A 19,157-nucleotide genomic window follows, 5' to 3' on the forward strand; every position below is an offset into this window, starting at 1 on the left:
ATTTATGCATGCAAGGTAATTGCCTGAGCTTAGTTCCTGTCAGTCACTGAAACAAACACTGCAAATTTTACTTGATTCACTCTAAATACTGATGTGCCCCTAGTCTCTAGTGGAAAGATTGTCAATCTGCACTTTGATTCAACCCTGTATGTGACCACTATCGTCATCATCATCATTTCCATTTAGTAAAATCAAGTAGACAAAGCTAAGAATGGGTAGTTTCAGTTCTCACTAAATTGTTTCTTCTCTCTGTCTCCTGTTTTTACTGTTTTGAGAATGAAGCTGGGCAGTCTCATTCAACCTTGCATTTCAGTGCTGTCTTCTTAGGTCTTGAGAGGAACCCACTTTGTGATGGTTGCCTTTAGTAACTGACTCTAAGTCACTCAGTTCTGAGTACACGTCTTCTTTTGAGTCTCTGACTGAGATATGGTCTCCATTAGAGATCTCAGTTCTCCAAACCTAGTCATGATTGCTTACAAAATTGATGTAAAAAAACACCAATAAATGGCTTACCACTCTCATTCTCTGAAGTCCTATGAAGGGGAATTGTTATATTATGACAGAAGTTCCAATACCTGTCTGCTCTGAACAAGGAATGGTTTGATGAAAGCCCCTACTGCCACTTTCAATAGTGTTTGTATTTTTTTTTTCATCTGTTCACCTATTGACAGACATTTGGATTATTTTCTAGTTTTGGGCTATTACAAATAAAGCTGCTATGAACATTTGTATACAAGTTTTTATATAGGCATATGCTTTCATGTGTTTTGAGTAACTACCTAGGACTAGAATGACTAGATCATGTGGTAGGTATATGCTTAATTTTTTAAGAAACTGCCAAAGTGTTTTTCAGAGTGGTTGTACCATTTTACACTCCCTCCAGCAGTATATCTCAGTTCTAGTGGCTGCAAATCCTTGTCAACACTTGATATGGTTAGTGTTTTTTAATTTTAGACATTCTAATAGGTATATAGTGGTGCCTCACTGTGGTTTTAATTTGCATTTTCCTAATGACTAATAACATCAAGCATCTTTTCATGTGCTTGCTATCCATATGTCTTTTTTGGTGAATTATCTAGACATCTTTTGCCCATTTTTAAAATTGGGTTCTTTGTTATTTTTGCTTTTTAAGAGTTCTTTATATGTTCTAGATACAAGTCCTTTATTTGATAAGTAATTTGCAAAGATTTTTCTCCCAGTTTGTTGCTTAATTTTCATTAGCATTTTCAGTTCTCTTTAGGAGAGCAGAAGATGTTAATTTTGATGAAGTCCAATTTACATATTTTTTGTTTTATCGATCATGCTCTTGGGTAATATCTAAGAAATATTGGCCTAACCCAACGTCACTATTTTCTCCCTTGTTTCTTCTAAAAGTATTATACTTTTAGATTATGTACTTAGGTCTACGATCCATTTGAGTTAAATTTTATGTATAGTATGAAGTACAAATTGAAGTTCTTTTTTTCGGGGGACGGAGGGAAGTATATGGGTATTTAGTAGTTCTGGCACTATTTGTTGAAAAGACTATCCTTTTTCCATTGAATTGCTTTTGCATCTTTACAAAAATCAGTTGATCATATGTGTGTAGGTCAATATCTGGACTCCATTCTGTTCCTTTTGTCTATCTTTACACTGATACCACACACAATTACTTTGGCTTGATAATAAATCTTGAGATCCAGTAATGTAAATCCTCTAATGTTGTTCTTCTTTTCATTGTTGTTTTGGCTATTCTAGGTCCTGTGCATTTCCATATGAATTTCATAATCAGTCTGTTGATTTATACAAAGAAACACTGCTGATATTTTTATTAGAATTGCATTGAATCTGTACATCATTTGGAGAGAATTGACATAAAAATATTGACTTTTCTAATCCATGAAAATGGTATATCTCTTCATTTATTTAGGTCTTTAATTTCTCTCAGGAATGTTTTGTAATTTTCACTGTACATCTTTTTGTCACATTTATTCCTAAGTATTTCATATATTTTATGCTATTATAGATGACATTTTTTAAATTATAAGGATAATTTGTTGTTAGTGTATAGAAATATAGTTGCTTGTTGTATATCAATTTTATATCCTGCATCCTTACCAAAATCACTTATTAGTTCTAATAGCTTTTCGGTAGAATCCATAAAATTTTCCACATCTCTAATCATTTTACCTGTGAGTAAAGACAGTTTTTCTTCTTTTTCATTCTGGATGCCTTTTATTTCTTTTTCTTGCCTTAGATTTGAAAATTAATCGGTGTGATTCATCATATGGTCATCTCAATGGATGCAGAAAAAGCATTAGGCAAAAGCTAATCCATTCCTGATAGAAACTTTAGTAAAATAGGAATAGAGTAGAACCTGATAAAGGGCATCTATAAAAAAAACCTACAAGCTAACGTTTTATTTATTGATGAAGGAATGAATGTTTTCCTGCTCAGATCAGGAAAAAGGCAGGAATGTCTGTTCATATTACTTTTATTCACCATTGAACTGGAGATTCCAGCCAGTCTAATAAGCAATAACTCTCCATTCCCTCTCCCCTCAGCCCTTGCTAACCTCTAATCTGCTTACTGTCTCTATGAATCTGCATATTCTAGGTACCTCATATAAGTGGAAACATACAGTATTTGTCCTTTTGTGTCTGACTTCTTTTACTTAGCAGAATGCCTTTGAGGTTTATCCATGTTATAGTATGTATCAGAACTTCATTCCTTTCTATGGCTGAATAATATCCCATTGTATGTATATACCACATTTTTGTGTATTCATTCATCTGTTGATAGACACTTGGGTAGTTTCCACCTTGTGGCTATTGTGGATGATGCTGCTATGAACATGTACTTATTGGTCATTTATATATCTTCTTTAGAGAAATGTCTGTTCAAATCCTTTGCCCATTTTTTAATTGGCTTGCTTATTTTTTTGTTGTTGTTGAGTTGTAGGAATTCTAGATATCAAAACTCTTAACAAATATATGATTTGCAAATACTTTCTTCCATTCTGTGAGTTGTCTTTTCACTCTCTTGATAGTATCCTTTGATGCACAAAAGTTTTTAATTTTGATGAAGCCTAACTTGTCTATTTTTTCTTTTTAATGCCTATGCTTTCAGTGTCATACTGAAGAAATGAGTGCCTAATCCAAAGTCATGATGATTTTCACTGATATTTTCTTCTAAGAATTTTGTATTTTAACTCTTAATTTTAGGTCTTTGATCCATTTTGAGTTAATTTTTTTTTTATATATGGTATAAAGTCAGGGTACAACTTCATTCTTTTGCATCTGGATATCCAGCTTGCCCGGCACTATTTGTGGAAAAAACTCTTCTTTCTCCATTGAATGGTCTTGGCATCCTTATTGAAAATCCATTTACCATACTTGTGAGAGTTTATTTCTGGGCTCTCTATTCTGTTGCATTGGTCTAGATGTCTGTCCTTGTGCCAATATCACAACACTTTGATTACTCTAACTTTGTGCTAAGTTTTGGAATCAGGAAATGTGAATCCTCCAATTTTGTTCTCTTTCAAGATTGTTCTGATTATTTTGGGTCCCTTGAGTTTCCATATGAATTTTAGAATGGGTTTTTATATTTCTGCAAAAATGCCTTTGGAATACACTCAGTTGTTTCTTAAAGGGATTTAAATAGTAAGAAAAAAAGTCTGTTAATTTACCCATGAAGCTCCCATTTCCACTTCTCTTAGTTTCTTTGTGTTGATCCACATTTCCATCTAGTATTATTTTCCTTCTGCCTGAAGGACTTCTTTAACTTTTACTGTAGTACACACGCTGGTAATTAACTCTTTCAGTTTTTTGTATATCTGAAAAAGTCTTTATTTCACTTCAAAAGATATTTTTACTGGGTATAGAATTCTAGGTTAAGTTTTTTTTCTTTCATTGTTTTAAGGATGTTGTTCCACTGTCTTCTCACTTGCACTGTTTCTGATGAGAAGTCTGCTCTCATTCTTATTTTGTTCCCTTGTATGTATTATGTCTTTTCTCTGACTGCTTTTGAGATTTTTCTTTTTATTATTAATTTTATGCAATTTGGCTATGATGTGCCTTGGTATAGCTTTCTTCATGTTTCTTTTGCTGGTGTTCATTTAGATTCTTGGATCTGTGGCTTTATAGTTTTCATCAAATTCAAAAAATTTTGTCCATTATTTCTTAAAATAAGTTTTCTCCCACTCTTCCCCTGCACCCTATTTTCAGACTCCAATTACACTTATATTAGACTGCCAAAAGTTATCCCATAGATAACTTTTCCAGCTCCCTATCTTGCTTGGTCTGAAGTAAAGTCTTCTGTTTCCAGTTGGGCCTCTAGGTTATCAAGATGGGTAAGCTACCTTGTCAGGTTCCATATTACCTCATCATTTACAGCTCTGATTTTCACTTTCCCTTTTATTTCTGGTACCTAGGAATTTTTCTTTCCTTCCTCCCTCCCACCCTCCCTCCCTCCCTCCCTCCCTCCCTCCCTTCCTTCCTTCCTTCCTCCCTTCCTCCCTCCTTCCCTCCCTCCCTTCCTCTTTTTAATATTTTTGCTATATTATCTACTATCTCTAAGTATTTGTATTGAAAGAATTTCAGGTTATCTTGGTCCATATCTCTGTAGGGATAGATACCAGGACTATTTCCCTGTTTACAAGGTCCTACTTATTAGGGCAGAGAGCAGGGTATACATTCAAACCAGGGCATTCAGAAGACCAAATGAATACTGTATGTATATACGTGTGTGTATTTGTGTATGCATTTGGTAAGTATTTGAAACAAGCCTAAGTACTATAGGCTGCTTCAACTTGAATAATTCAGAATTTTGCATTAGTCTTTTGGGAATTAACTGATGATTACTAATTTTAAACACTACTGATGAGTAACAATGGAACTGAATTCCATTTCTGGTTAAGTTCCTCATTTAGGAACCATTTAGCAGCTCATAAAATGTTTTCATTATTTTTAATGAGTTGTAGTAAAATCTGATTCAATGGCTACTGTCTCAGAGATGTAGAACTATGCTGAGTTGCCTAGTGTGCCACAGTGATTAAAAAAAAAATAGGGTTCATGGATTTGAATTCTAATTCCAGCACTTCTTAATGAGTCATTATAATACTCAAAATAGGAAATATACTTAAATAAAAATCACTAGTCTGAAGAATATTTAGAGGCTCCAAAACTTCAGATATACAACAGTTAGACACTGATAATTCCACACATTTATCTATTGAATGCTTGCCATATGGAAGGTGGTACCCTAGGTGCTATGGGAGATACAGAGTCCTTTCCCTCTGGGAGCTTACAGCTCAGGTAGGGAGCAGTAAGACATACAAATGAGTGTAGCGCAAAGCAGCATTAGAGCAATGACAAGTATACTACAGATGAAAGGCTCCAGTGAAGGCTATCACTTAGTTCTGAGCAATCTGGCTTCTCACTTTGGGGTGTTGAGTGTTTTCATACTAAGTAGCCCAAGCCATAGCCCAGGCAGCATCTGAGACCTGTTCCTGAACTTGATCACCTAGCTGTTCCGTCTCCACACAATAAACACATATTTCTAGTCACTTTGTCTGATGTGTCCTCTCAGATTTAGCAAGGGGAACCTCCACAAGGACAGTATTTGTAGGACACAGGAGAAGTTCCAAGAGGCACATCTACAGGTTATGAGAACAAATTTATGCATGAAATGTTAACTACAACACCTAGAATTTTCTTAAAAATTTAATCATATAGAATAATATGGGAAAAATGCCTAAGTGGTGTTCTTTAAAATGCCCAAATTAGAGATGACTGTGAACAAGAGGGTTGGAGAGGCAAGCATAAAATGTACAAGACAGAAAAGAAGAAATGATAGCCATTCACAAGTGGCTGCCAAACACACCAGAAGCTGTGACCATGGTGAAGTTTAGGAAAATTCATCCTGAGCCATATGCCTAAGCCAGCCCTTCTATTTGCGATGGTCAGGGAGGGCTGTGAGCAAGGGAAAGAGCATTGGATTGCACGGGGTGAGGGGAGAGGAAGCTGTTGGGAGACCTGGATTCAAGTCTAAACTCTGCCACTGACTTAATGGGTGGTCTTGTGTCAATCATTTACCCCCACAGGATTTCAGTCTCTTCATCTGTATAATGGATCTTTTGAACATATAGGTCTCTTATATTTCTAAAAGTATATGAAAAGCTGGTAGGATTTTGAGTGATAGAGCTGATGGAGCAGGAAGTCTTCAGGTGGAAAGAGTGACATTATTTAAGGAACAAAAGGAAAATAATGCAGAACTTGAGCACTGACCTCTTCACAATAAATCAGTAGACTCCATAAAATAATGATAAAGGTGGTCCAAGCATGATTGTCTCTGTCTTCCCCTTTTAAACTGTGGCCTGCCTCTGGATCCCCTGTGCTAGCATGATGCCTAATATAAAACTGGTGCTTAATAAATATTTGTGAGAGGAAAGGAAGGGAGGAGAAATGGAAGGGAGAGAAGCGGGGAGGGAAGGAAGCAAGTTAGCCAGTTTGGGAAGTCCTCTCACAACAGGTGCCACATCTTGCGGCAGGGATCCCTGTATTTAATGGCCTTTCATATCTGCAACAGTCTGTTTTAAAACAGAGCTGTTTACTTAGAATGCTTTTATTATGAACTGTGTTTGTGCTCAAAGGGCTTCCAGCTGTGGTAGCTTTTAGACGGTCCTTTTGTTGTGTGTACATAGTGTCATCACAGGTCATTTCTGCCCAGCCAGTCAGTTTCATTGACTCAGATGGGGCCGCTTTATGGATGAGCTATATCTTTTTCTTGCTTAATTTTTACTGCAGACAATAAATATTTTATGCCTAGAAAGACAGTTCGTTTATTCAACAGATGATTATTAAACACCTTCCAAAAGCTAGGCATTGTGTGAAACACTTGCAATAAAGAGGTGTATAATATAGACAAAGTCCCTGCCTTTACAGTGTCATGGGGGAATCTCACATTAAATAAATAATTATATGATAATTAATTAATGCAATTGTGATAAATGTTTTAAAAGGTAAGTACCGAATGTTATGAGAAAAATCTCAACTAATTTGGAGGAGTTCAGCCAAGAAAGTAAGATAAAATTAAAATTTTAAACATCTTAAAAATTTCCCCGTTTGAAATATAAAAAGATAAGATTACTCCCATAGGTTGTTGATTATATTAAGCATATCTAAGTTTGGTAAGATAGACTTGTCCACAGAGGCATAGAATCCTTAGCAATTCAATCCTTTAATTTAACAAATGACTGAAAAGGGAGAGATTATTTACCCAAGAACATACAGCTTCCACTGGCAGGGCTAGGACGTGAACACAGGCCTGCTCATCCTCCCATTACCTCTCCTTGGTGACTTAAAAAATAGACATTATATATCAAATATAGATCAGCCATGGCCAAATGAACTATTAATTTCATTCGGTGTAAACTTGTATATTGAGTGGGAGAAGGAGTTTACAGAGTAATGAATTAGGCAAATGCAAATATAAACAGAAATACACAAAATATGTCTTATCAGGCTGACTGTATCTGGTCATAGAAAAACCGCAGTGTATAGACCAAAGTGGGAAATACCCAGCTGGAATTAGTGAAAATATATTTAAAGGAATATGCTTCTATTTCTTTAAAATATAAATACTAAGGGCTAAGTACAAGTCTCCAAGTAGAAGTTTTTAAAACCCATTTTTATTCATGTGTAATATTATATGACATGTAAATTATTCTGACTGCTTTGCAGCCTGAGTGGTCTATAGGTTAGGTTAAACGTTGTTTGTGATATTTTGTTCTAATATATAATTTCCCTAGCCTACCCTTTCATCATAGATACTATAGCAATTAGCTTCAGGCCAGCAACATCTGATTCTTCCTAATTTTTTGTTTGAAAGATTGGGAATCAGTGAAATGTTACTATTCATACCAGAGATTGTGGAATTAGTTGAATCATTGAAACTAAAAGGAGTATGAGGCTTCAGGGAGAAGGCCAGTCTTGAGTAGGTATCAGAGAGAGCACCCACCACTGTGCTGAGCATACACTCAGCCTTGAGTAAACATATGTTGAATTGGGGAGACAAAAAGTTAGTAATAAGTTAAACCATATAAAATTTCCATTTTTATATGTGAAAAACAGTCAAATATTGGTGACTTTATATGATTCAGCCTGTTACACAAAATGACCAGAAGGAACCTGTACTCTAATGTCAACAAGTATGGGTATTTAAGTACATGTATATTGGCTATCCTCCAGAATTTAACAAATGAGAAATTCTAGTAGTTGAATTAACTTTTAATTTCATATGAAATCACGATTTAAATGTAGGCAGATGGCATAATCATTTCAGAAGCTAAAAGTATTCTAAAAGATCTGCAACTTAGATAAATTCTAAGTTAGCCACACTTCATGAGTGTGAATGTTGTGGGGAAATACTTATTTGATAACCAAGCTTTAGTGGCGTGGTGTGGTGTGGACCAAAGTTAACCAGGGTATTTTGCTGTCCGCCTCTTTCTCTGCTGACCAGGGGGTTACTTCCTAGTCCTTTACTCTCTCTCAGTCCTTAGTCCCAGTGCTGAATCTCCAAATTTATCTTAGAAAAAATCAGGAGAAAAGGGAAAGGGAACTGGGACCGGCCCCGTGGCTTACAGTTAAGTGCGCTGGCCCCGTGGCTTACAGTTAAGTGCGCACACTCCGCTACTGGAGGCCCGGGTTCGGATCCCGGGCACGCACCGACGCATCGCTTCTCTGGCTGTGCGGCGGCCGCGTCCCACGTACAGCAACTAGAAGGATGTGCAGCTATGACATACAACTATCTACTGGGGCTTTGGGGGAAAAAATAAATAAATAAATAAATAAAATTATTTAAAAAAGGGGGGAAGAGAACTAATCATTGTGAAAATGAACTAAGTATCAGGTGCTTTACTGGACAGTTTATGTATTACTGCATTTAATTCTCACAACAACCTTATGAGACAAATATTTCTATTTTACAGTTGGGGAAACTGAGACCTAGAGAGGTTAAATAACTTCCCCAAGGTCACACAGTTTGTAAGTGGTAAAGCTAGGCTTCAAACATTCTTATTTTCACTATATACCGTGCTACTCATCTCATTGTTTATTTGCTTTTTTATATCCTATACACTTTAAAAGTGCCTTGTCTAATTATAATAAATTCACAGAGGAGTAAGACAAGGGGATTATCATTGTTTTTTTTTTCTTTCAAAAAACTAATATGGAAAAATGCATTTGAATCTTTTCCTTTCTTTTAAGGACGAACGTGAAGCCAGAGAAAATGTGAAGAGAGAGCAAGATGAGGCCTATCGCCTTTCACTTGAGGCTGACAGAGCAAAGGTAGGTTTGGTCAAGGCACTTCTGAGATAAAGAACTCAATCCTAAAAAGTCTTTCATTATTTAAGTGCCAGCCCTTTTATCACTTTGATCCCTAAGAATGTTGAGTTTGCAATGAAGAAAGCTAGATTCAATTAACAGAAAGAATATAATTCTACCCCTGGTTCTTAAAGCATGGTTCATTTTGACAAGATAAAGTTTTTCAAGAATCATGAAGACTGAAAACAAAAATGGGCCTAGTATCTATTTTGTTTTTTAATCAGTCTATGATAAAACCAAACAATTTTTAAAAACCTCTTGCAGTGATTCTAATGTGCAGTCAGGGTTGAGAACCACTGGTTTATATAATGTTTCTTGAGCACCTGCTTCTGTACTGGGCACTGAAGGAGAGGAAAATGAATAAGCCACAGTTTCTGCCCTCAAAAGAAGGCTCACAATGTGGTGTAGAGTAGATTAAGTCAAGAACAGATAGCTGTAACAGTTAGGCAAGGATCCTTAATGTCATAAGGAAGGCACTGAGTTCTATGAAGAGTTCATTGAGCAGAGTTTCAGTGGAAAATTTTTTCCAGCTTTTTTGAAGAACCAAGAAGTGGGATTATACTGGGGAGAGTTTCTTAGAAGAGGTCATACATGTGAACTGGATAGAGAAAAAGGGGCAGGGGAGGAGAAGTAATATATGCTAGCAGCAAGGGGCCAGAAAGCATGAGTGCATGATAGAGGCTGATGTGAATAGAGCTTGATATTTGAGTACAGGAGAGGTAGCAGAAAAGACCACGAAGGAAGACCAGAGAAAGATTCTGAAGGATCTTGAATGCCACACTACTCAGAGCTGCTGAGGTGGTTAAATAGGAACCCAGCATGATCAAAGAGCTGTGCTTTGTTGTTGCTTTTGTTTCCATTCTTGTTCCAGAGAGAAACACTTCCATTACCACGTTGTATCTCTGGGGCATGCTTGGAATGAGGTCTTTTTTTTTTTTTTAAGTAAACCAGTGTTTATTGAGTGCTGGCTCCCTTTCTCTTTTATCCACAGAGAGAAGCTCATGAGAGAGAGATGGCAGAACAGTTTCGTTTGGAGCAGATTCGCAAAGAACAAGAAGAGGAACGTGAGGTAGGGCATACCTTTTAGAAAAGTTATTCAAAGTTATTCAAAAGCTAGGTTTATTTCCACTGTTTTTGATACTGAGGCTGTTAATATTTCTTACAACTTACTTCTTTCCACTTTTCCCAGACTCATTTTAGTATGGAAGACCTAAAAGAATCATTCCTGAAATGTTGTATGGAACTCTTAGAAAACTTGACCTTGTACTATATTCATGGCTTTCTCTTCTTTTCAATTCCTTTCGCCTTTTCTTGCTTGACAAATACTTCCATCCTTCCTGGATAGTGTCTCAACCCAAGAAAACAAAGACTGTATTTTCTGCCGTTTTCCCAGGCTTCACTTTACCCACCAAAAGACATTGTGAGTCACTTCTGCAACATCTTGCACTGGGCCTCTAAATATGGGAAATGCATTTAGCTTGGCTGATTTCCCCCCCTGAATTCATGTCATATTCATAACAATATAAAGAATTTTTCATTCACTCATTTTGCAAATATTTTTTTGAATACTTAGTACATGCCCAAAATCTGTTAGAGGGTAGGATATAGACATGGGTCCTCCCCTCCAGGAGTTCATAGCATTGTAAAAATAGAATTACAATACCATATATAAAAATTATTATAGAGATTTGCCTAAAGTACAATGGGAACAAAGAGAAGGCGTGTCAAATGACTTCCTGGGATGACTTTACAAAAAAGGACTTTGAGGGCCGGCCCTGTGGCTTGGTGGTTAAGTGCGCGCGCTGCGATGCTGGTGGCCCGGGTTCGGATCCCGGGTGTGCATCGAGGCACCACTTCTCCGTCCGTCCTGAGGCCGAGTCCCACATCCAGCAACTAGAAGGATGTGCAGCTATGACATACAACTATCTACTGGGGCTTTGGGGGGAAAACAATAAAATAAATAAAATCTTTAAAAAAAAAAAACAAAAATAAAACAAAAAAGGACTTTGAGAACTTTTTTCTAGACATGGGATTAATAGCAAGATTCACTTGTGAAAAAGAAGCCATCTAACAAGTCATAGAAAGGCCTGGAGGGCCCTAACTTGGGCTGAGGAAAACTCTATCATCATTCTTGGTCAGAGGATGCCACCTCATGCTTAGTCAACAAATGTTTCTTGAACAAGAACAGTGCTGAGCACTGAAAGAGAAACAAAGGATAATAAAACATTTTCTGCCTGCAAGAAGAGATTACATCTTGTAGGGAAGATAGAACATGTCTACAAGTAACAACAAATCAAGGAAAAATGTGCTAAATAACATAGGAGAAGTAAAAGCAAAATTGTTAGGGCGTTCAGGGGCAAAGTAAAAATCTTTTACAGTTTTGAGAATCAGACACCATAGAAGTGATATTTGAACCAGGTCTTGAAAGATGTGTAATATTTCACTGTTTGGAAATCAAAGTTTATTCATGTTCAGACACTTATTGAGTGCCTATCACATATGTACAAGATACTATGCCTGACAAACCCTAGTCTCTGTGTGATGAGGACTCTCAGTAATGGAATGTAGAAAATATTTTGTAGAAAATACTGTGTATCAAATACTCTGCTAGCTGCTTTACATATGCTCATTGACCACTGATACAAGCTACAAGGTTAGAGATTTCTCTTCACAAGTGAGAAAACTGAAATTCTCTGAGAAGTCACACATAGAAATGGGAACAGCTGAGATTCCCACCTAGGTCTTTATGACAACGAAGCTCATGCTCTTTCACTTACTCCATTTCACTACAAGGCCATATATCATTGTATGTGTCTATAGGAATCACGTATTCAGAGTTTCACAAAAGTTTAGATGAGAGAGAGATTTGTCACTATGCTTTTAGGCTATTTCAAGAAATATAGTTTAAAAATTTAGGACTCTCACTCTTTCATGCTATCTTTCACACGTGCTCTCTCTCTCTTAATAGTATATCTTCAGCCATATACTTGCTAAATGTTAAGTGTACACAATGAACTGCATGTTCTGGATCTAGAACTTGGTAGCATATATACTTTCTTCTGATGATTTGCCTTCTTTTCCCTGGGGTAAAATTTTCTCTCTTTCCAAATGTAGAAAAAGCCTGTCCTCTCATAGAAGACCCCATTAACATCCTTTAGCATACCTCTCTATATATGTTCCAGCTGTAAAGATGTGAGAGAATGGGGCAGGGAGGACAAGTCGTATTTTGCAACTAGTCATTACTTGCACTTGCATTGATGTGCTCCCAAAAACCAAGTTCAGGTAATGCTATGTACTCTACGCACCCTCCCCTCCAGAGTCACAATTAAAGGCTCTTATAAAAATCCCATCATTGGGCCGGCCCTGTGGCTTAGCGGTTAAGTGCGTGCTCTCTGATGCTGGCGGCCCGGGTTCGGATCCCAGGCGCACACCGACGCACCGCTTCTCCGGCCACACTGAGGCCGTGTCCCACATACGGCAACTAGAAAGCTGTGCAGCTATGACATACAACTATCTACTGGGGCTTTGGGGCGAAAATAAATAAATAAATCTTTAAAAAAAAAAAAAAAAAATCCCATCATTAAGAAACTATTTATCTTCTGTTTATCTTTATTTAATTCAGTCTTATCCAAACTTATGCGACCCTTTTTTTCATGGCGCACCGGTTAACATGTCAGCACAGTAGTGTACAACAAACGACTCTGGGAAAAGCTGGTATTGTGCGACCTCTGAAGAAACTGAGACCCAGAGAGATTATATGTGTGCCTATGGTCACCAAACTGGTTGGACACATAATCTAGACTAGAAGCCAGGTCACCTGACTTTTCATAGTAACACTACCTCCCCTTCTAACCAGAAATCCTAACCCATGTAATTGCACTAAGAAACAAGGGTGGTTTTATTATTTTGATTAACTCTAGTATTTCAAAATCCTTTAGAAAAATGAAGTATTGAATAGTCAAATCACCTTGGTTACAGGGAAATTCCTTAGTGGTTGGCCTCATTTTGCTGTGTGATAACTGTTGGAGTGAAATCAGTAAAATCTAGGAGGCATTTTGATCTAGTCCTTGGCTATGATAAGGAGAATGGCTTTAAGACGATTCTGAAGGACAAAGAAATGACAGCAAAAATCTTCCCTATTTTACTAATTCATGTTTACTTATTCTTTCCAAAATGAGTTTCAAGTAACTTACATAAATACATGCAATTCAGCTGGATTAAAAAAGGAAGAAAAGATATAGTAATCAGAAACTAAGTGCAAATAAAGGAAGATAAAGCTAAAGGCAAGATTAACGTGTTGACAACAGATAATCCAGTACAGGCACCGAATGCATGTGATAGGATTCTGAACGTTTTGTGCAAGATGAGCCACAAAATTTGTTCTCTACTTTTCTTGGGCTAAAACAAATGAAAATATGATTGTTCACATTTCAGTCTATCTGTAACATCAGATAAAGGCCAGTCTCTCAAAAGGTGCCCAGGTTTTTCAAGCACTAAGACCTTAGAGCAGTGTTTCCTGTGGTTCTGCTTCAAGAGGAAGCTATACAATATGGTAAAGACTATCCCCAACTATATCCAATAGGTATAATAGCAATAGCAAGTCATGTATAACAGCTTCTTATAACTTTATGTAATTCAAAGTCATAAGACCAAAGCACAATTTAGTAAAAGCATCTCTGCAAAGGTCCAAATAATACATTTTTCTGGTAGTCCAGTTTAAAGGATGGATTTTATAGTAACTAGAAAAATGTATGAACTACATATCTTTTAAGAAATCCTCCCTGAATATTGTTTTTTGCCACTGAGTTTTTGATAAGTAGAGAAAGCTTCAGCTAAGACTTCTTACTCCTGGGTCTTTTTTTTGTTTTGTTTTTTTTTTTGTGAGGAAGATCAGCCCTGAGCTAACATCCATGCCAATCCTCCTCTTTTTGCTGAGGAAGACCGGCTCTGAGCTAACATCTATTGCCAATCCTCCTCCTTTTTTTTTCCTCAAAGCCCCAGCAGATAGTTGTATGTCATAGTTGCACATCCTTCTAGTTGCTGTATGTGGGACGCAGCCTCAGCATGGCCGGAGAAGCAGTGTGTCGATGCGCGCCCGGGATCCGAACCCAGGCCTCTAGTAGCGGAGTGCGCGCACTTAACCGCTAAGCCACAGGCCGGCCCCTCCCAGGTCTTTTTAATCAGTCAGTATTGAGCAAATATTTTTTAATCTCCTTCTACGTGCAAATCACTAAGTCAGGTCCTGTGGAAACTATATTGTATATGTGAGACATAGCCCCTGCCCTCAGGGAGCTCACTGTCTAATACAGGAGGGTAGACAAATATAAAGTAACTATAGGTAAAGATACTATACATTATAAAAACCATTAAAATAGCTCAGAGTGCTGAAGATATTTGGAAGAAGATGATTTCTGACTAGGAAGGCAACAAGAAAGACTTCACAGAGAGAGGAGGCTTTAGAGGACTGGTAAGACTTTGATGGTTAAAGACGAAGTAGAAGAGCATTTTGGATGGATTGAGGAATAGATGGATGGTAGATGGAGAAAGGGTAGGGCTGGGTAATAATGAACAAAGGGAGAAAGGCACAGGGCTTCCTCAAAGAACAGAAAATGAACAAATTTAGAGCACGGTCTAATTAGAGATAAGGCTACAAGGGCCAAGTTTTGGAGAATCATGGGTGGGAGAGAATGGGCACAAACCTATTTCCTTCTCCTGCTGATTCCCTCAAACAGAAAAGAAAAAAGTTACATTTTTGCCTATCTACCCAAAGTTGTTTCCTTTTACGTCTTGGGGCCTCCTCAAGTAGAAAATATGAAGTAATGTTAAACACCATGAAATGAGAGAACAGAAGAACATGGATTTAGAAGCCTTGGTCCCTTCTCTTCAGTTTTCTAATTTGATCTTCACAACCAGCCTACGAAATGGGAAAGGGCGATAGTATCATTATCATCTTATAGATGAAGAAAGTAAGATCATAGTAGGATTAAGAAGTCTATTTTAAAATTTTTACCTAAGATTTGCCTAGTAAAAGCAGAACCAGAGCTTCTATCCAGTATTCTTTCTACCTATTACCCCACAATGGATAGATGAAGGTGGGACCATGGATAAGTTATTAAAGTAAAACTACTCTAGATTTTGTGTTTTTACCTTATGTCAGTTGCTTCTTTTCACATAAAGACAACACCACTACACTGGACCACAAGGACAGTCATCCCTGCCATCATCATCATCCCTATCTGTTGAGCAATTAATATGTGCTAAACTCTGTGCTGAGCACTTTACAGACGTTATCTTGTTGAATCTCTACAACAACTTAATAATGTAGGTGCCAATACATAAATACACTTTATTATAATTATAGAGACCATATATCCACAATTTCTTAGATAGTTCCAGTTTGAAGTATTATGCTATTGTCTTTATGAACCATTAAAATAGACTAGAAATTGTAGTTTCTTAGTATTCAAATCACAGCCTACAGACTGTTCTTCATATCCAGAAGCAGCCCAAAAGTCATATATCTGAATTTTGATTTAAGAAATATGATTATTTGCCTTGATTTACTTTATTCAGTAGTGAGGCTATATTTGTAGTAAGCTATCTATACTCTCTAGATGGATAACTAGTTGCCAGGAGCAGAGAATGGCTGCAGAATTGGGTCAGACCAACTGTTCCCATGTAGGATCCATTCTACTCCTTTGATGACCTCATCCACTATCATGACTTGAAATACAGTCTATACATTTGACTCCCAAATTTATATCTCCAGCTCCTCCCTTTCCCTGAACTCCAGGCTTGAATATCTAATTGCTAGCTCATCATCTCTACTTAGATGTCTAATAGACATCACAAACTTAACATCTTACCCTCCCCACCCAAACTTGTTCCTTCTGTGGTCTTTGCTATCTTAATAAGTGGAATACATTTCCAGTTATTTGAACCAAAAACCTTGGAATCATCCTTGACTTCTCTCTTTCATATCCATATTTAATTAGCAAATCCTGTTGGTTCTACCTTCAAAATATATGCAGAACCAAGCCACTATTATCCATTACCTGGATTACTTTAGTAGCCTCCCAACTTGACTCCCTACCTCCATTTTTGCCTTTCCTATATGTCTTTTAATAAATCCTTTTTAAAAAAGTTGACACATCATGTCACTTCAAAAACCTGCAATGGCTTCATATCTCAAAATAAAAGCTAAAGTCTTTACAGTGATTCCAGTCAACATCTCTGCAGGATTTTCTTTTTTTAAGAAATTGATAAGTAATTCTAAATTTATATAAAAAGGCAACAGAACTGGAATATCCAAAATAATTTTGAAAAAGAAGTACAGAGTTAGAGACTCACACTACCAGAGTTCAAGACTTAATATAATCAAGACAGTGTGGGAGTTGGCAAAAGGGTAGATCCATAGATCAATGAATCAGAATAGCCCAGAAATAGACCCACACAAGAACGGTCAGTTGATTCTTGACAAGGTGCAAAGGCAGTTCAATGGAGAAAGGATACTGTTTTAAATAATGCTGCAACTGTTGGATATTCATATGCAAAAAAAAAGTGTAAAAACACGAAACAATAAAAAAACTTCCAATCCATATCTTGCGTCACATGCAGAAATTAACTTACAATGGGTCATAGACCTAAACATAAAACCTAAAACTATTAAAGTCCTAGGAGAAAATCTTCATGATCTTGAGTTAAGCAGAGATTTCTTAGATCTGACACCAAAAGCACAATCTATAAAATAACAAATATCTAAATTAGACTTCATCTAAATTAAGAACTTCTGCTGTTCAAAAGACACTGTTAAGATATTGAAAAGACAAGCTACAGACTGAGAGAAAATCATATATTTAATGTCCAGAATACAGAATGAACTCTCAAAATTCAACAGTAAAACAAATAACCCAAGTTTAAAATGGGCAAAATATTTGAACAAACACTTCATCAAGGGCAAATAAGCACATGAAAAGATGCTCCACATTATTAGTCATTAGGGAAATGCAAATTAAAACCACACTAGATACACACCAATTAGAATGGCTTCTTAAAAGAAAAAGAGACAATACCAAGTACTGGCAAAGATGAAGAGCAACTGGAACTCACACGTTAATGATGGGAGTCAATTAATGATAGCTCATCCACTTTGGAAAATAATTTGGCACTTTCTTAGAAAGTTAACATACACATACCATATGACCCAGCAGTCACACCCCTAGGTATTTACACAAGTGAAATGAAAGTAAAAGTAAAATTTAGTTCACACAAAAATCTGTACACAAATATTTATAGTGACTTATTTGTAGTCACCAAAAACTGGAAACAAGTGTCCCTCAACTGGAGGAGTCGTCAAACTGTGGTATATCTATACAATGGAATACCACTCAGCAATAAATAGGAACGAACTACTGATATATTCAACGACATGGATGAATCTCAAACGCATTACATTAAATGAAGGGAGCCATTTATGTGATATTTATAATTACATTTATGTAACATTCTGGAAAAGGCAAAACTAGGGACAGATATAACAGATTTGAGGTTGCAAGGGGCCAGGGATGGGGGATTTTGGGGACAGGGTTGGGATAGAACTATTCTTTTCTTGATTGATGATGATGGTTGTGCAAATGTATGCATTTGTCAAAACTCACAGAACTATACATTTAAAAGGATGCATTTTTACTGTATATATTATATCTGAATTTAAAAATGGGGAAAAGGGCCGGCTCCATGGCTTAGCGGTTAAGTGTGCGCGCTCTGATGCTGGCGGCCCGGGTTCGGATCCCGGGAGCGCCCCGAGGCACCACTTCTCCGTCCAACGTGAGGCCGAGTCCCACGTACAGCAACTAGAAGGATGTGAACCTATGACATACAACTATCTACTGGGGCTTTGGGGGGAAAAAACTGAATAAATAAAATCTTTAAAAATGGGGAAAAAATCAAGTGGGCTACTCAAGACCATATATATGATTTAATCACCACTCTCCTTTGATTCCTCTCTGACTTCAACTCCTACCCCTTTCCCCCTGATCATTGTGCTCCAGTGACATTGGCTGCCTTGCTATTCCTCAGTCAAGCCAGGCACCAGGGCTTAGCAGTTACTGTGACTCCTGCCTATAATACGCCTCTCAGATCTAAATGTCCATGTGACTCCCTCCCTCCTTTAGACCTTTGCTCACAGAGCCCTACACTATTTGTTCACTGAGGCTTACAGTATTTAAAATTGTACCCCTCCTTCCCTCTACCAGCACTCCCTGCACTCTCTCCCTAGCACTCATCACTATGTGAGAAACTACATTTCCCTATGTATTTGTTATCTTTCTCCCACCCTACTAAAATATAGGCTCCATGTAAGCAGAATTTTTTAATCTATTTTGTTCACTGCTATTTTCCCATCATCTAGAACAATGCCTGGCACATAGGAGGTGCTCAGTAAGAATTCATGGAGTTAATGAATGTTAACTTTAGCTTATTTCACACTCTGCTTCAGCCAGGTATAAACAGCTATTCGGTGGGTACTCATAGAAGCCTAGAAGATAATGTGTATATGCAGTTATTTATATATGCCTGCGTGTGTGTAAATTAAGCCAGTCTTTGATTATTATTGTAAGAGATTAGTGTAAGTGTATATTATCCTTCCTGTTTAAAAATGTAATTGTGTAGAAACAGTCTTTTCTGGGTGTCTATCTTCATTGGCTAATTACTCTCTGAAAAATCCCCATTTCTCTTCCCTCAGATGTGAATGCTTTGAATATTCATATATTTTTAATAAAACAAAAAGTCCAAGAT

At 37.0% G+C, this 19,157-nt stretch overlaps 1 protein-coding gene across 5 annotated transcripts in view; it reads left to right on the plus strand.

The window, feature by feature from the left end:
• FAF1 (Fas associated factor 1) overlaps positions 1–19,157 on the plus strand; it is a 487,297-nt gene that overhangs the window by 432,386 nt on the left and 35,754 nt on the right. For all 5 annotated transcript variants that reach the window (XM_087445969.1, XM_087445971.1, XM_004438535.3 and 2 more), the window contains 2 exons: positions 9,246–9,326; positions 10,354–10,431. In XM_087445969.1, coding sequence (XP_087302095.1) covers positions 9,246–9,326; positions 10,354–10,431 — 159 coding nt within the window. The remainder of the gene's footprint in view (positions 1–9,245; positions 9,327–10,353; positions 10,432–19,157) is intronic.

This window comes from Ceratotherium simum, chromosome 22 (genome assembly GCF_057802395.1).
Source record: "Ceratotherium simum simum isolate JZ-2026a chromosome 22, ASM5780239v1, whole genome shotgun sequence".
Classification (NCBI taxonomy): Eukaryota; Metazoa; Chordata; class Mammalia; order Perissodactyla; family Rhinocerotidae; genus Ceratotherium; species Ceratotherium simum.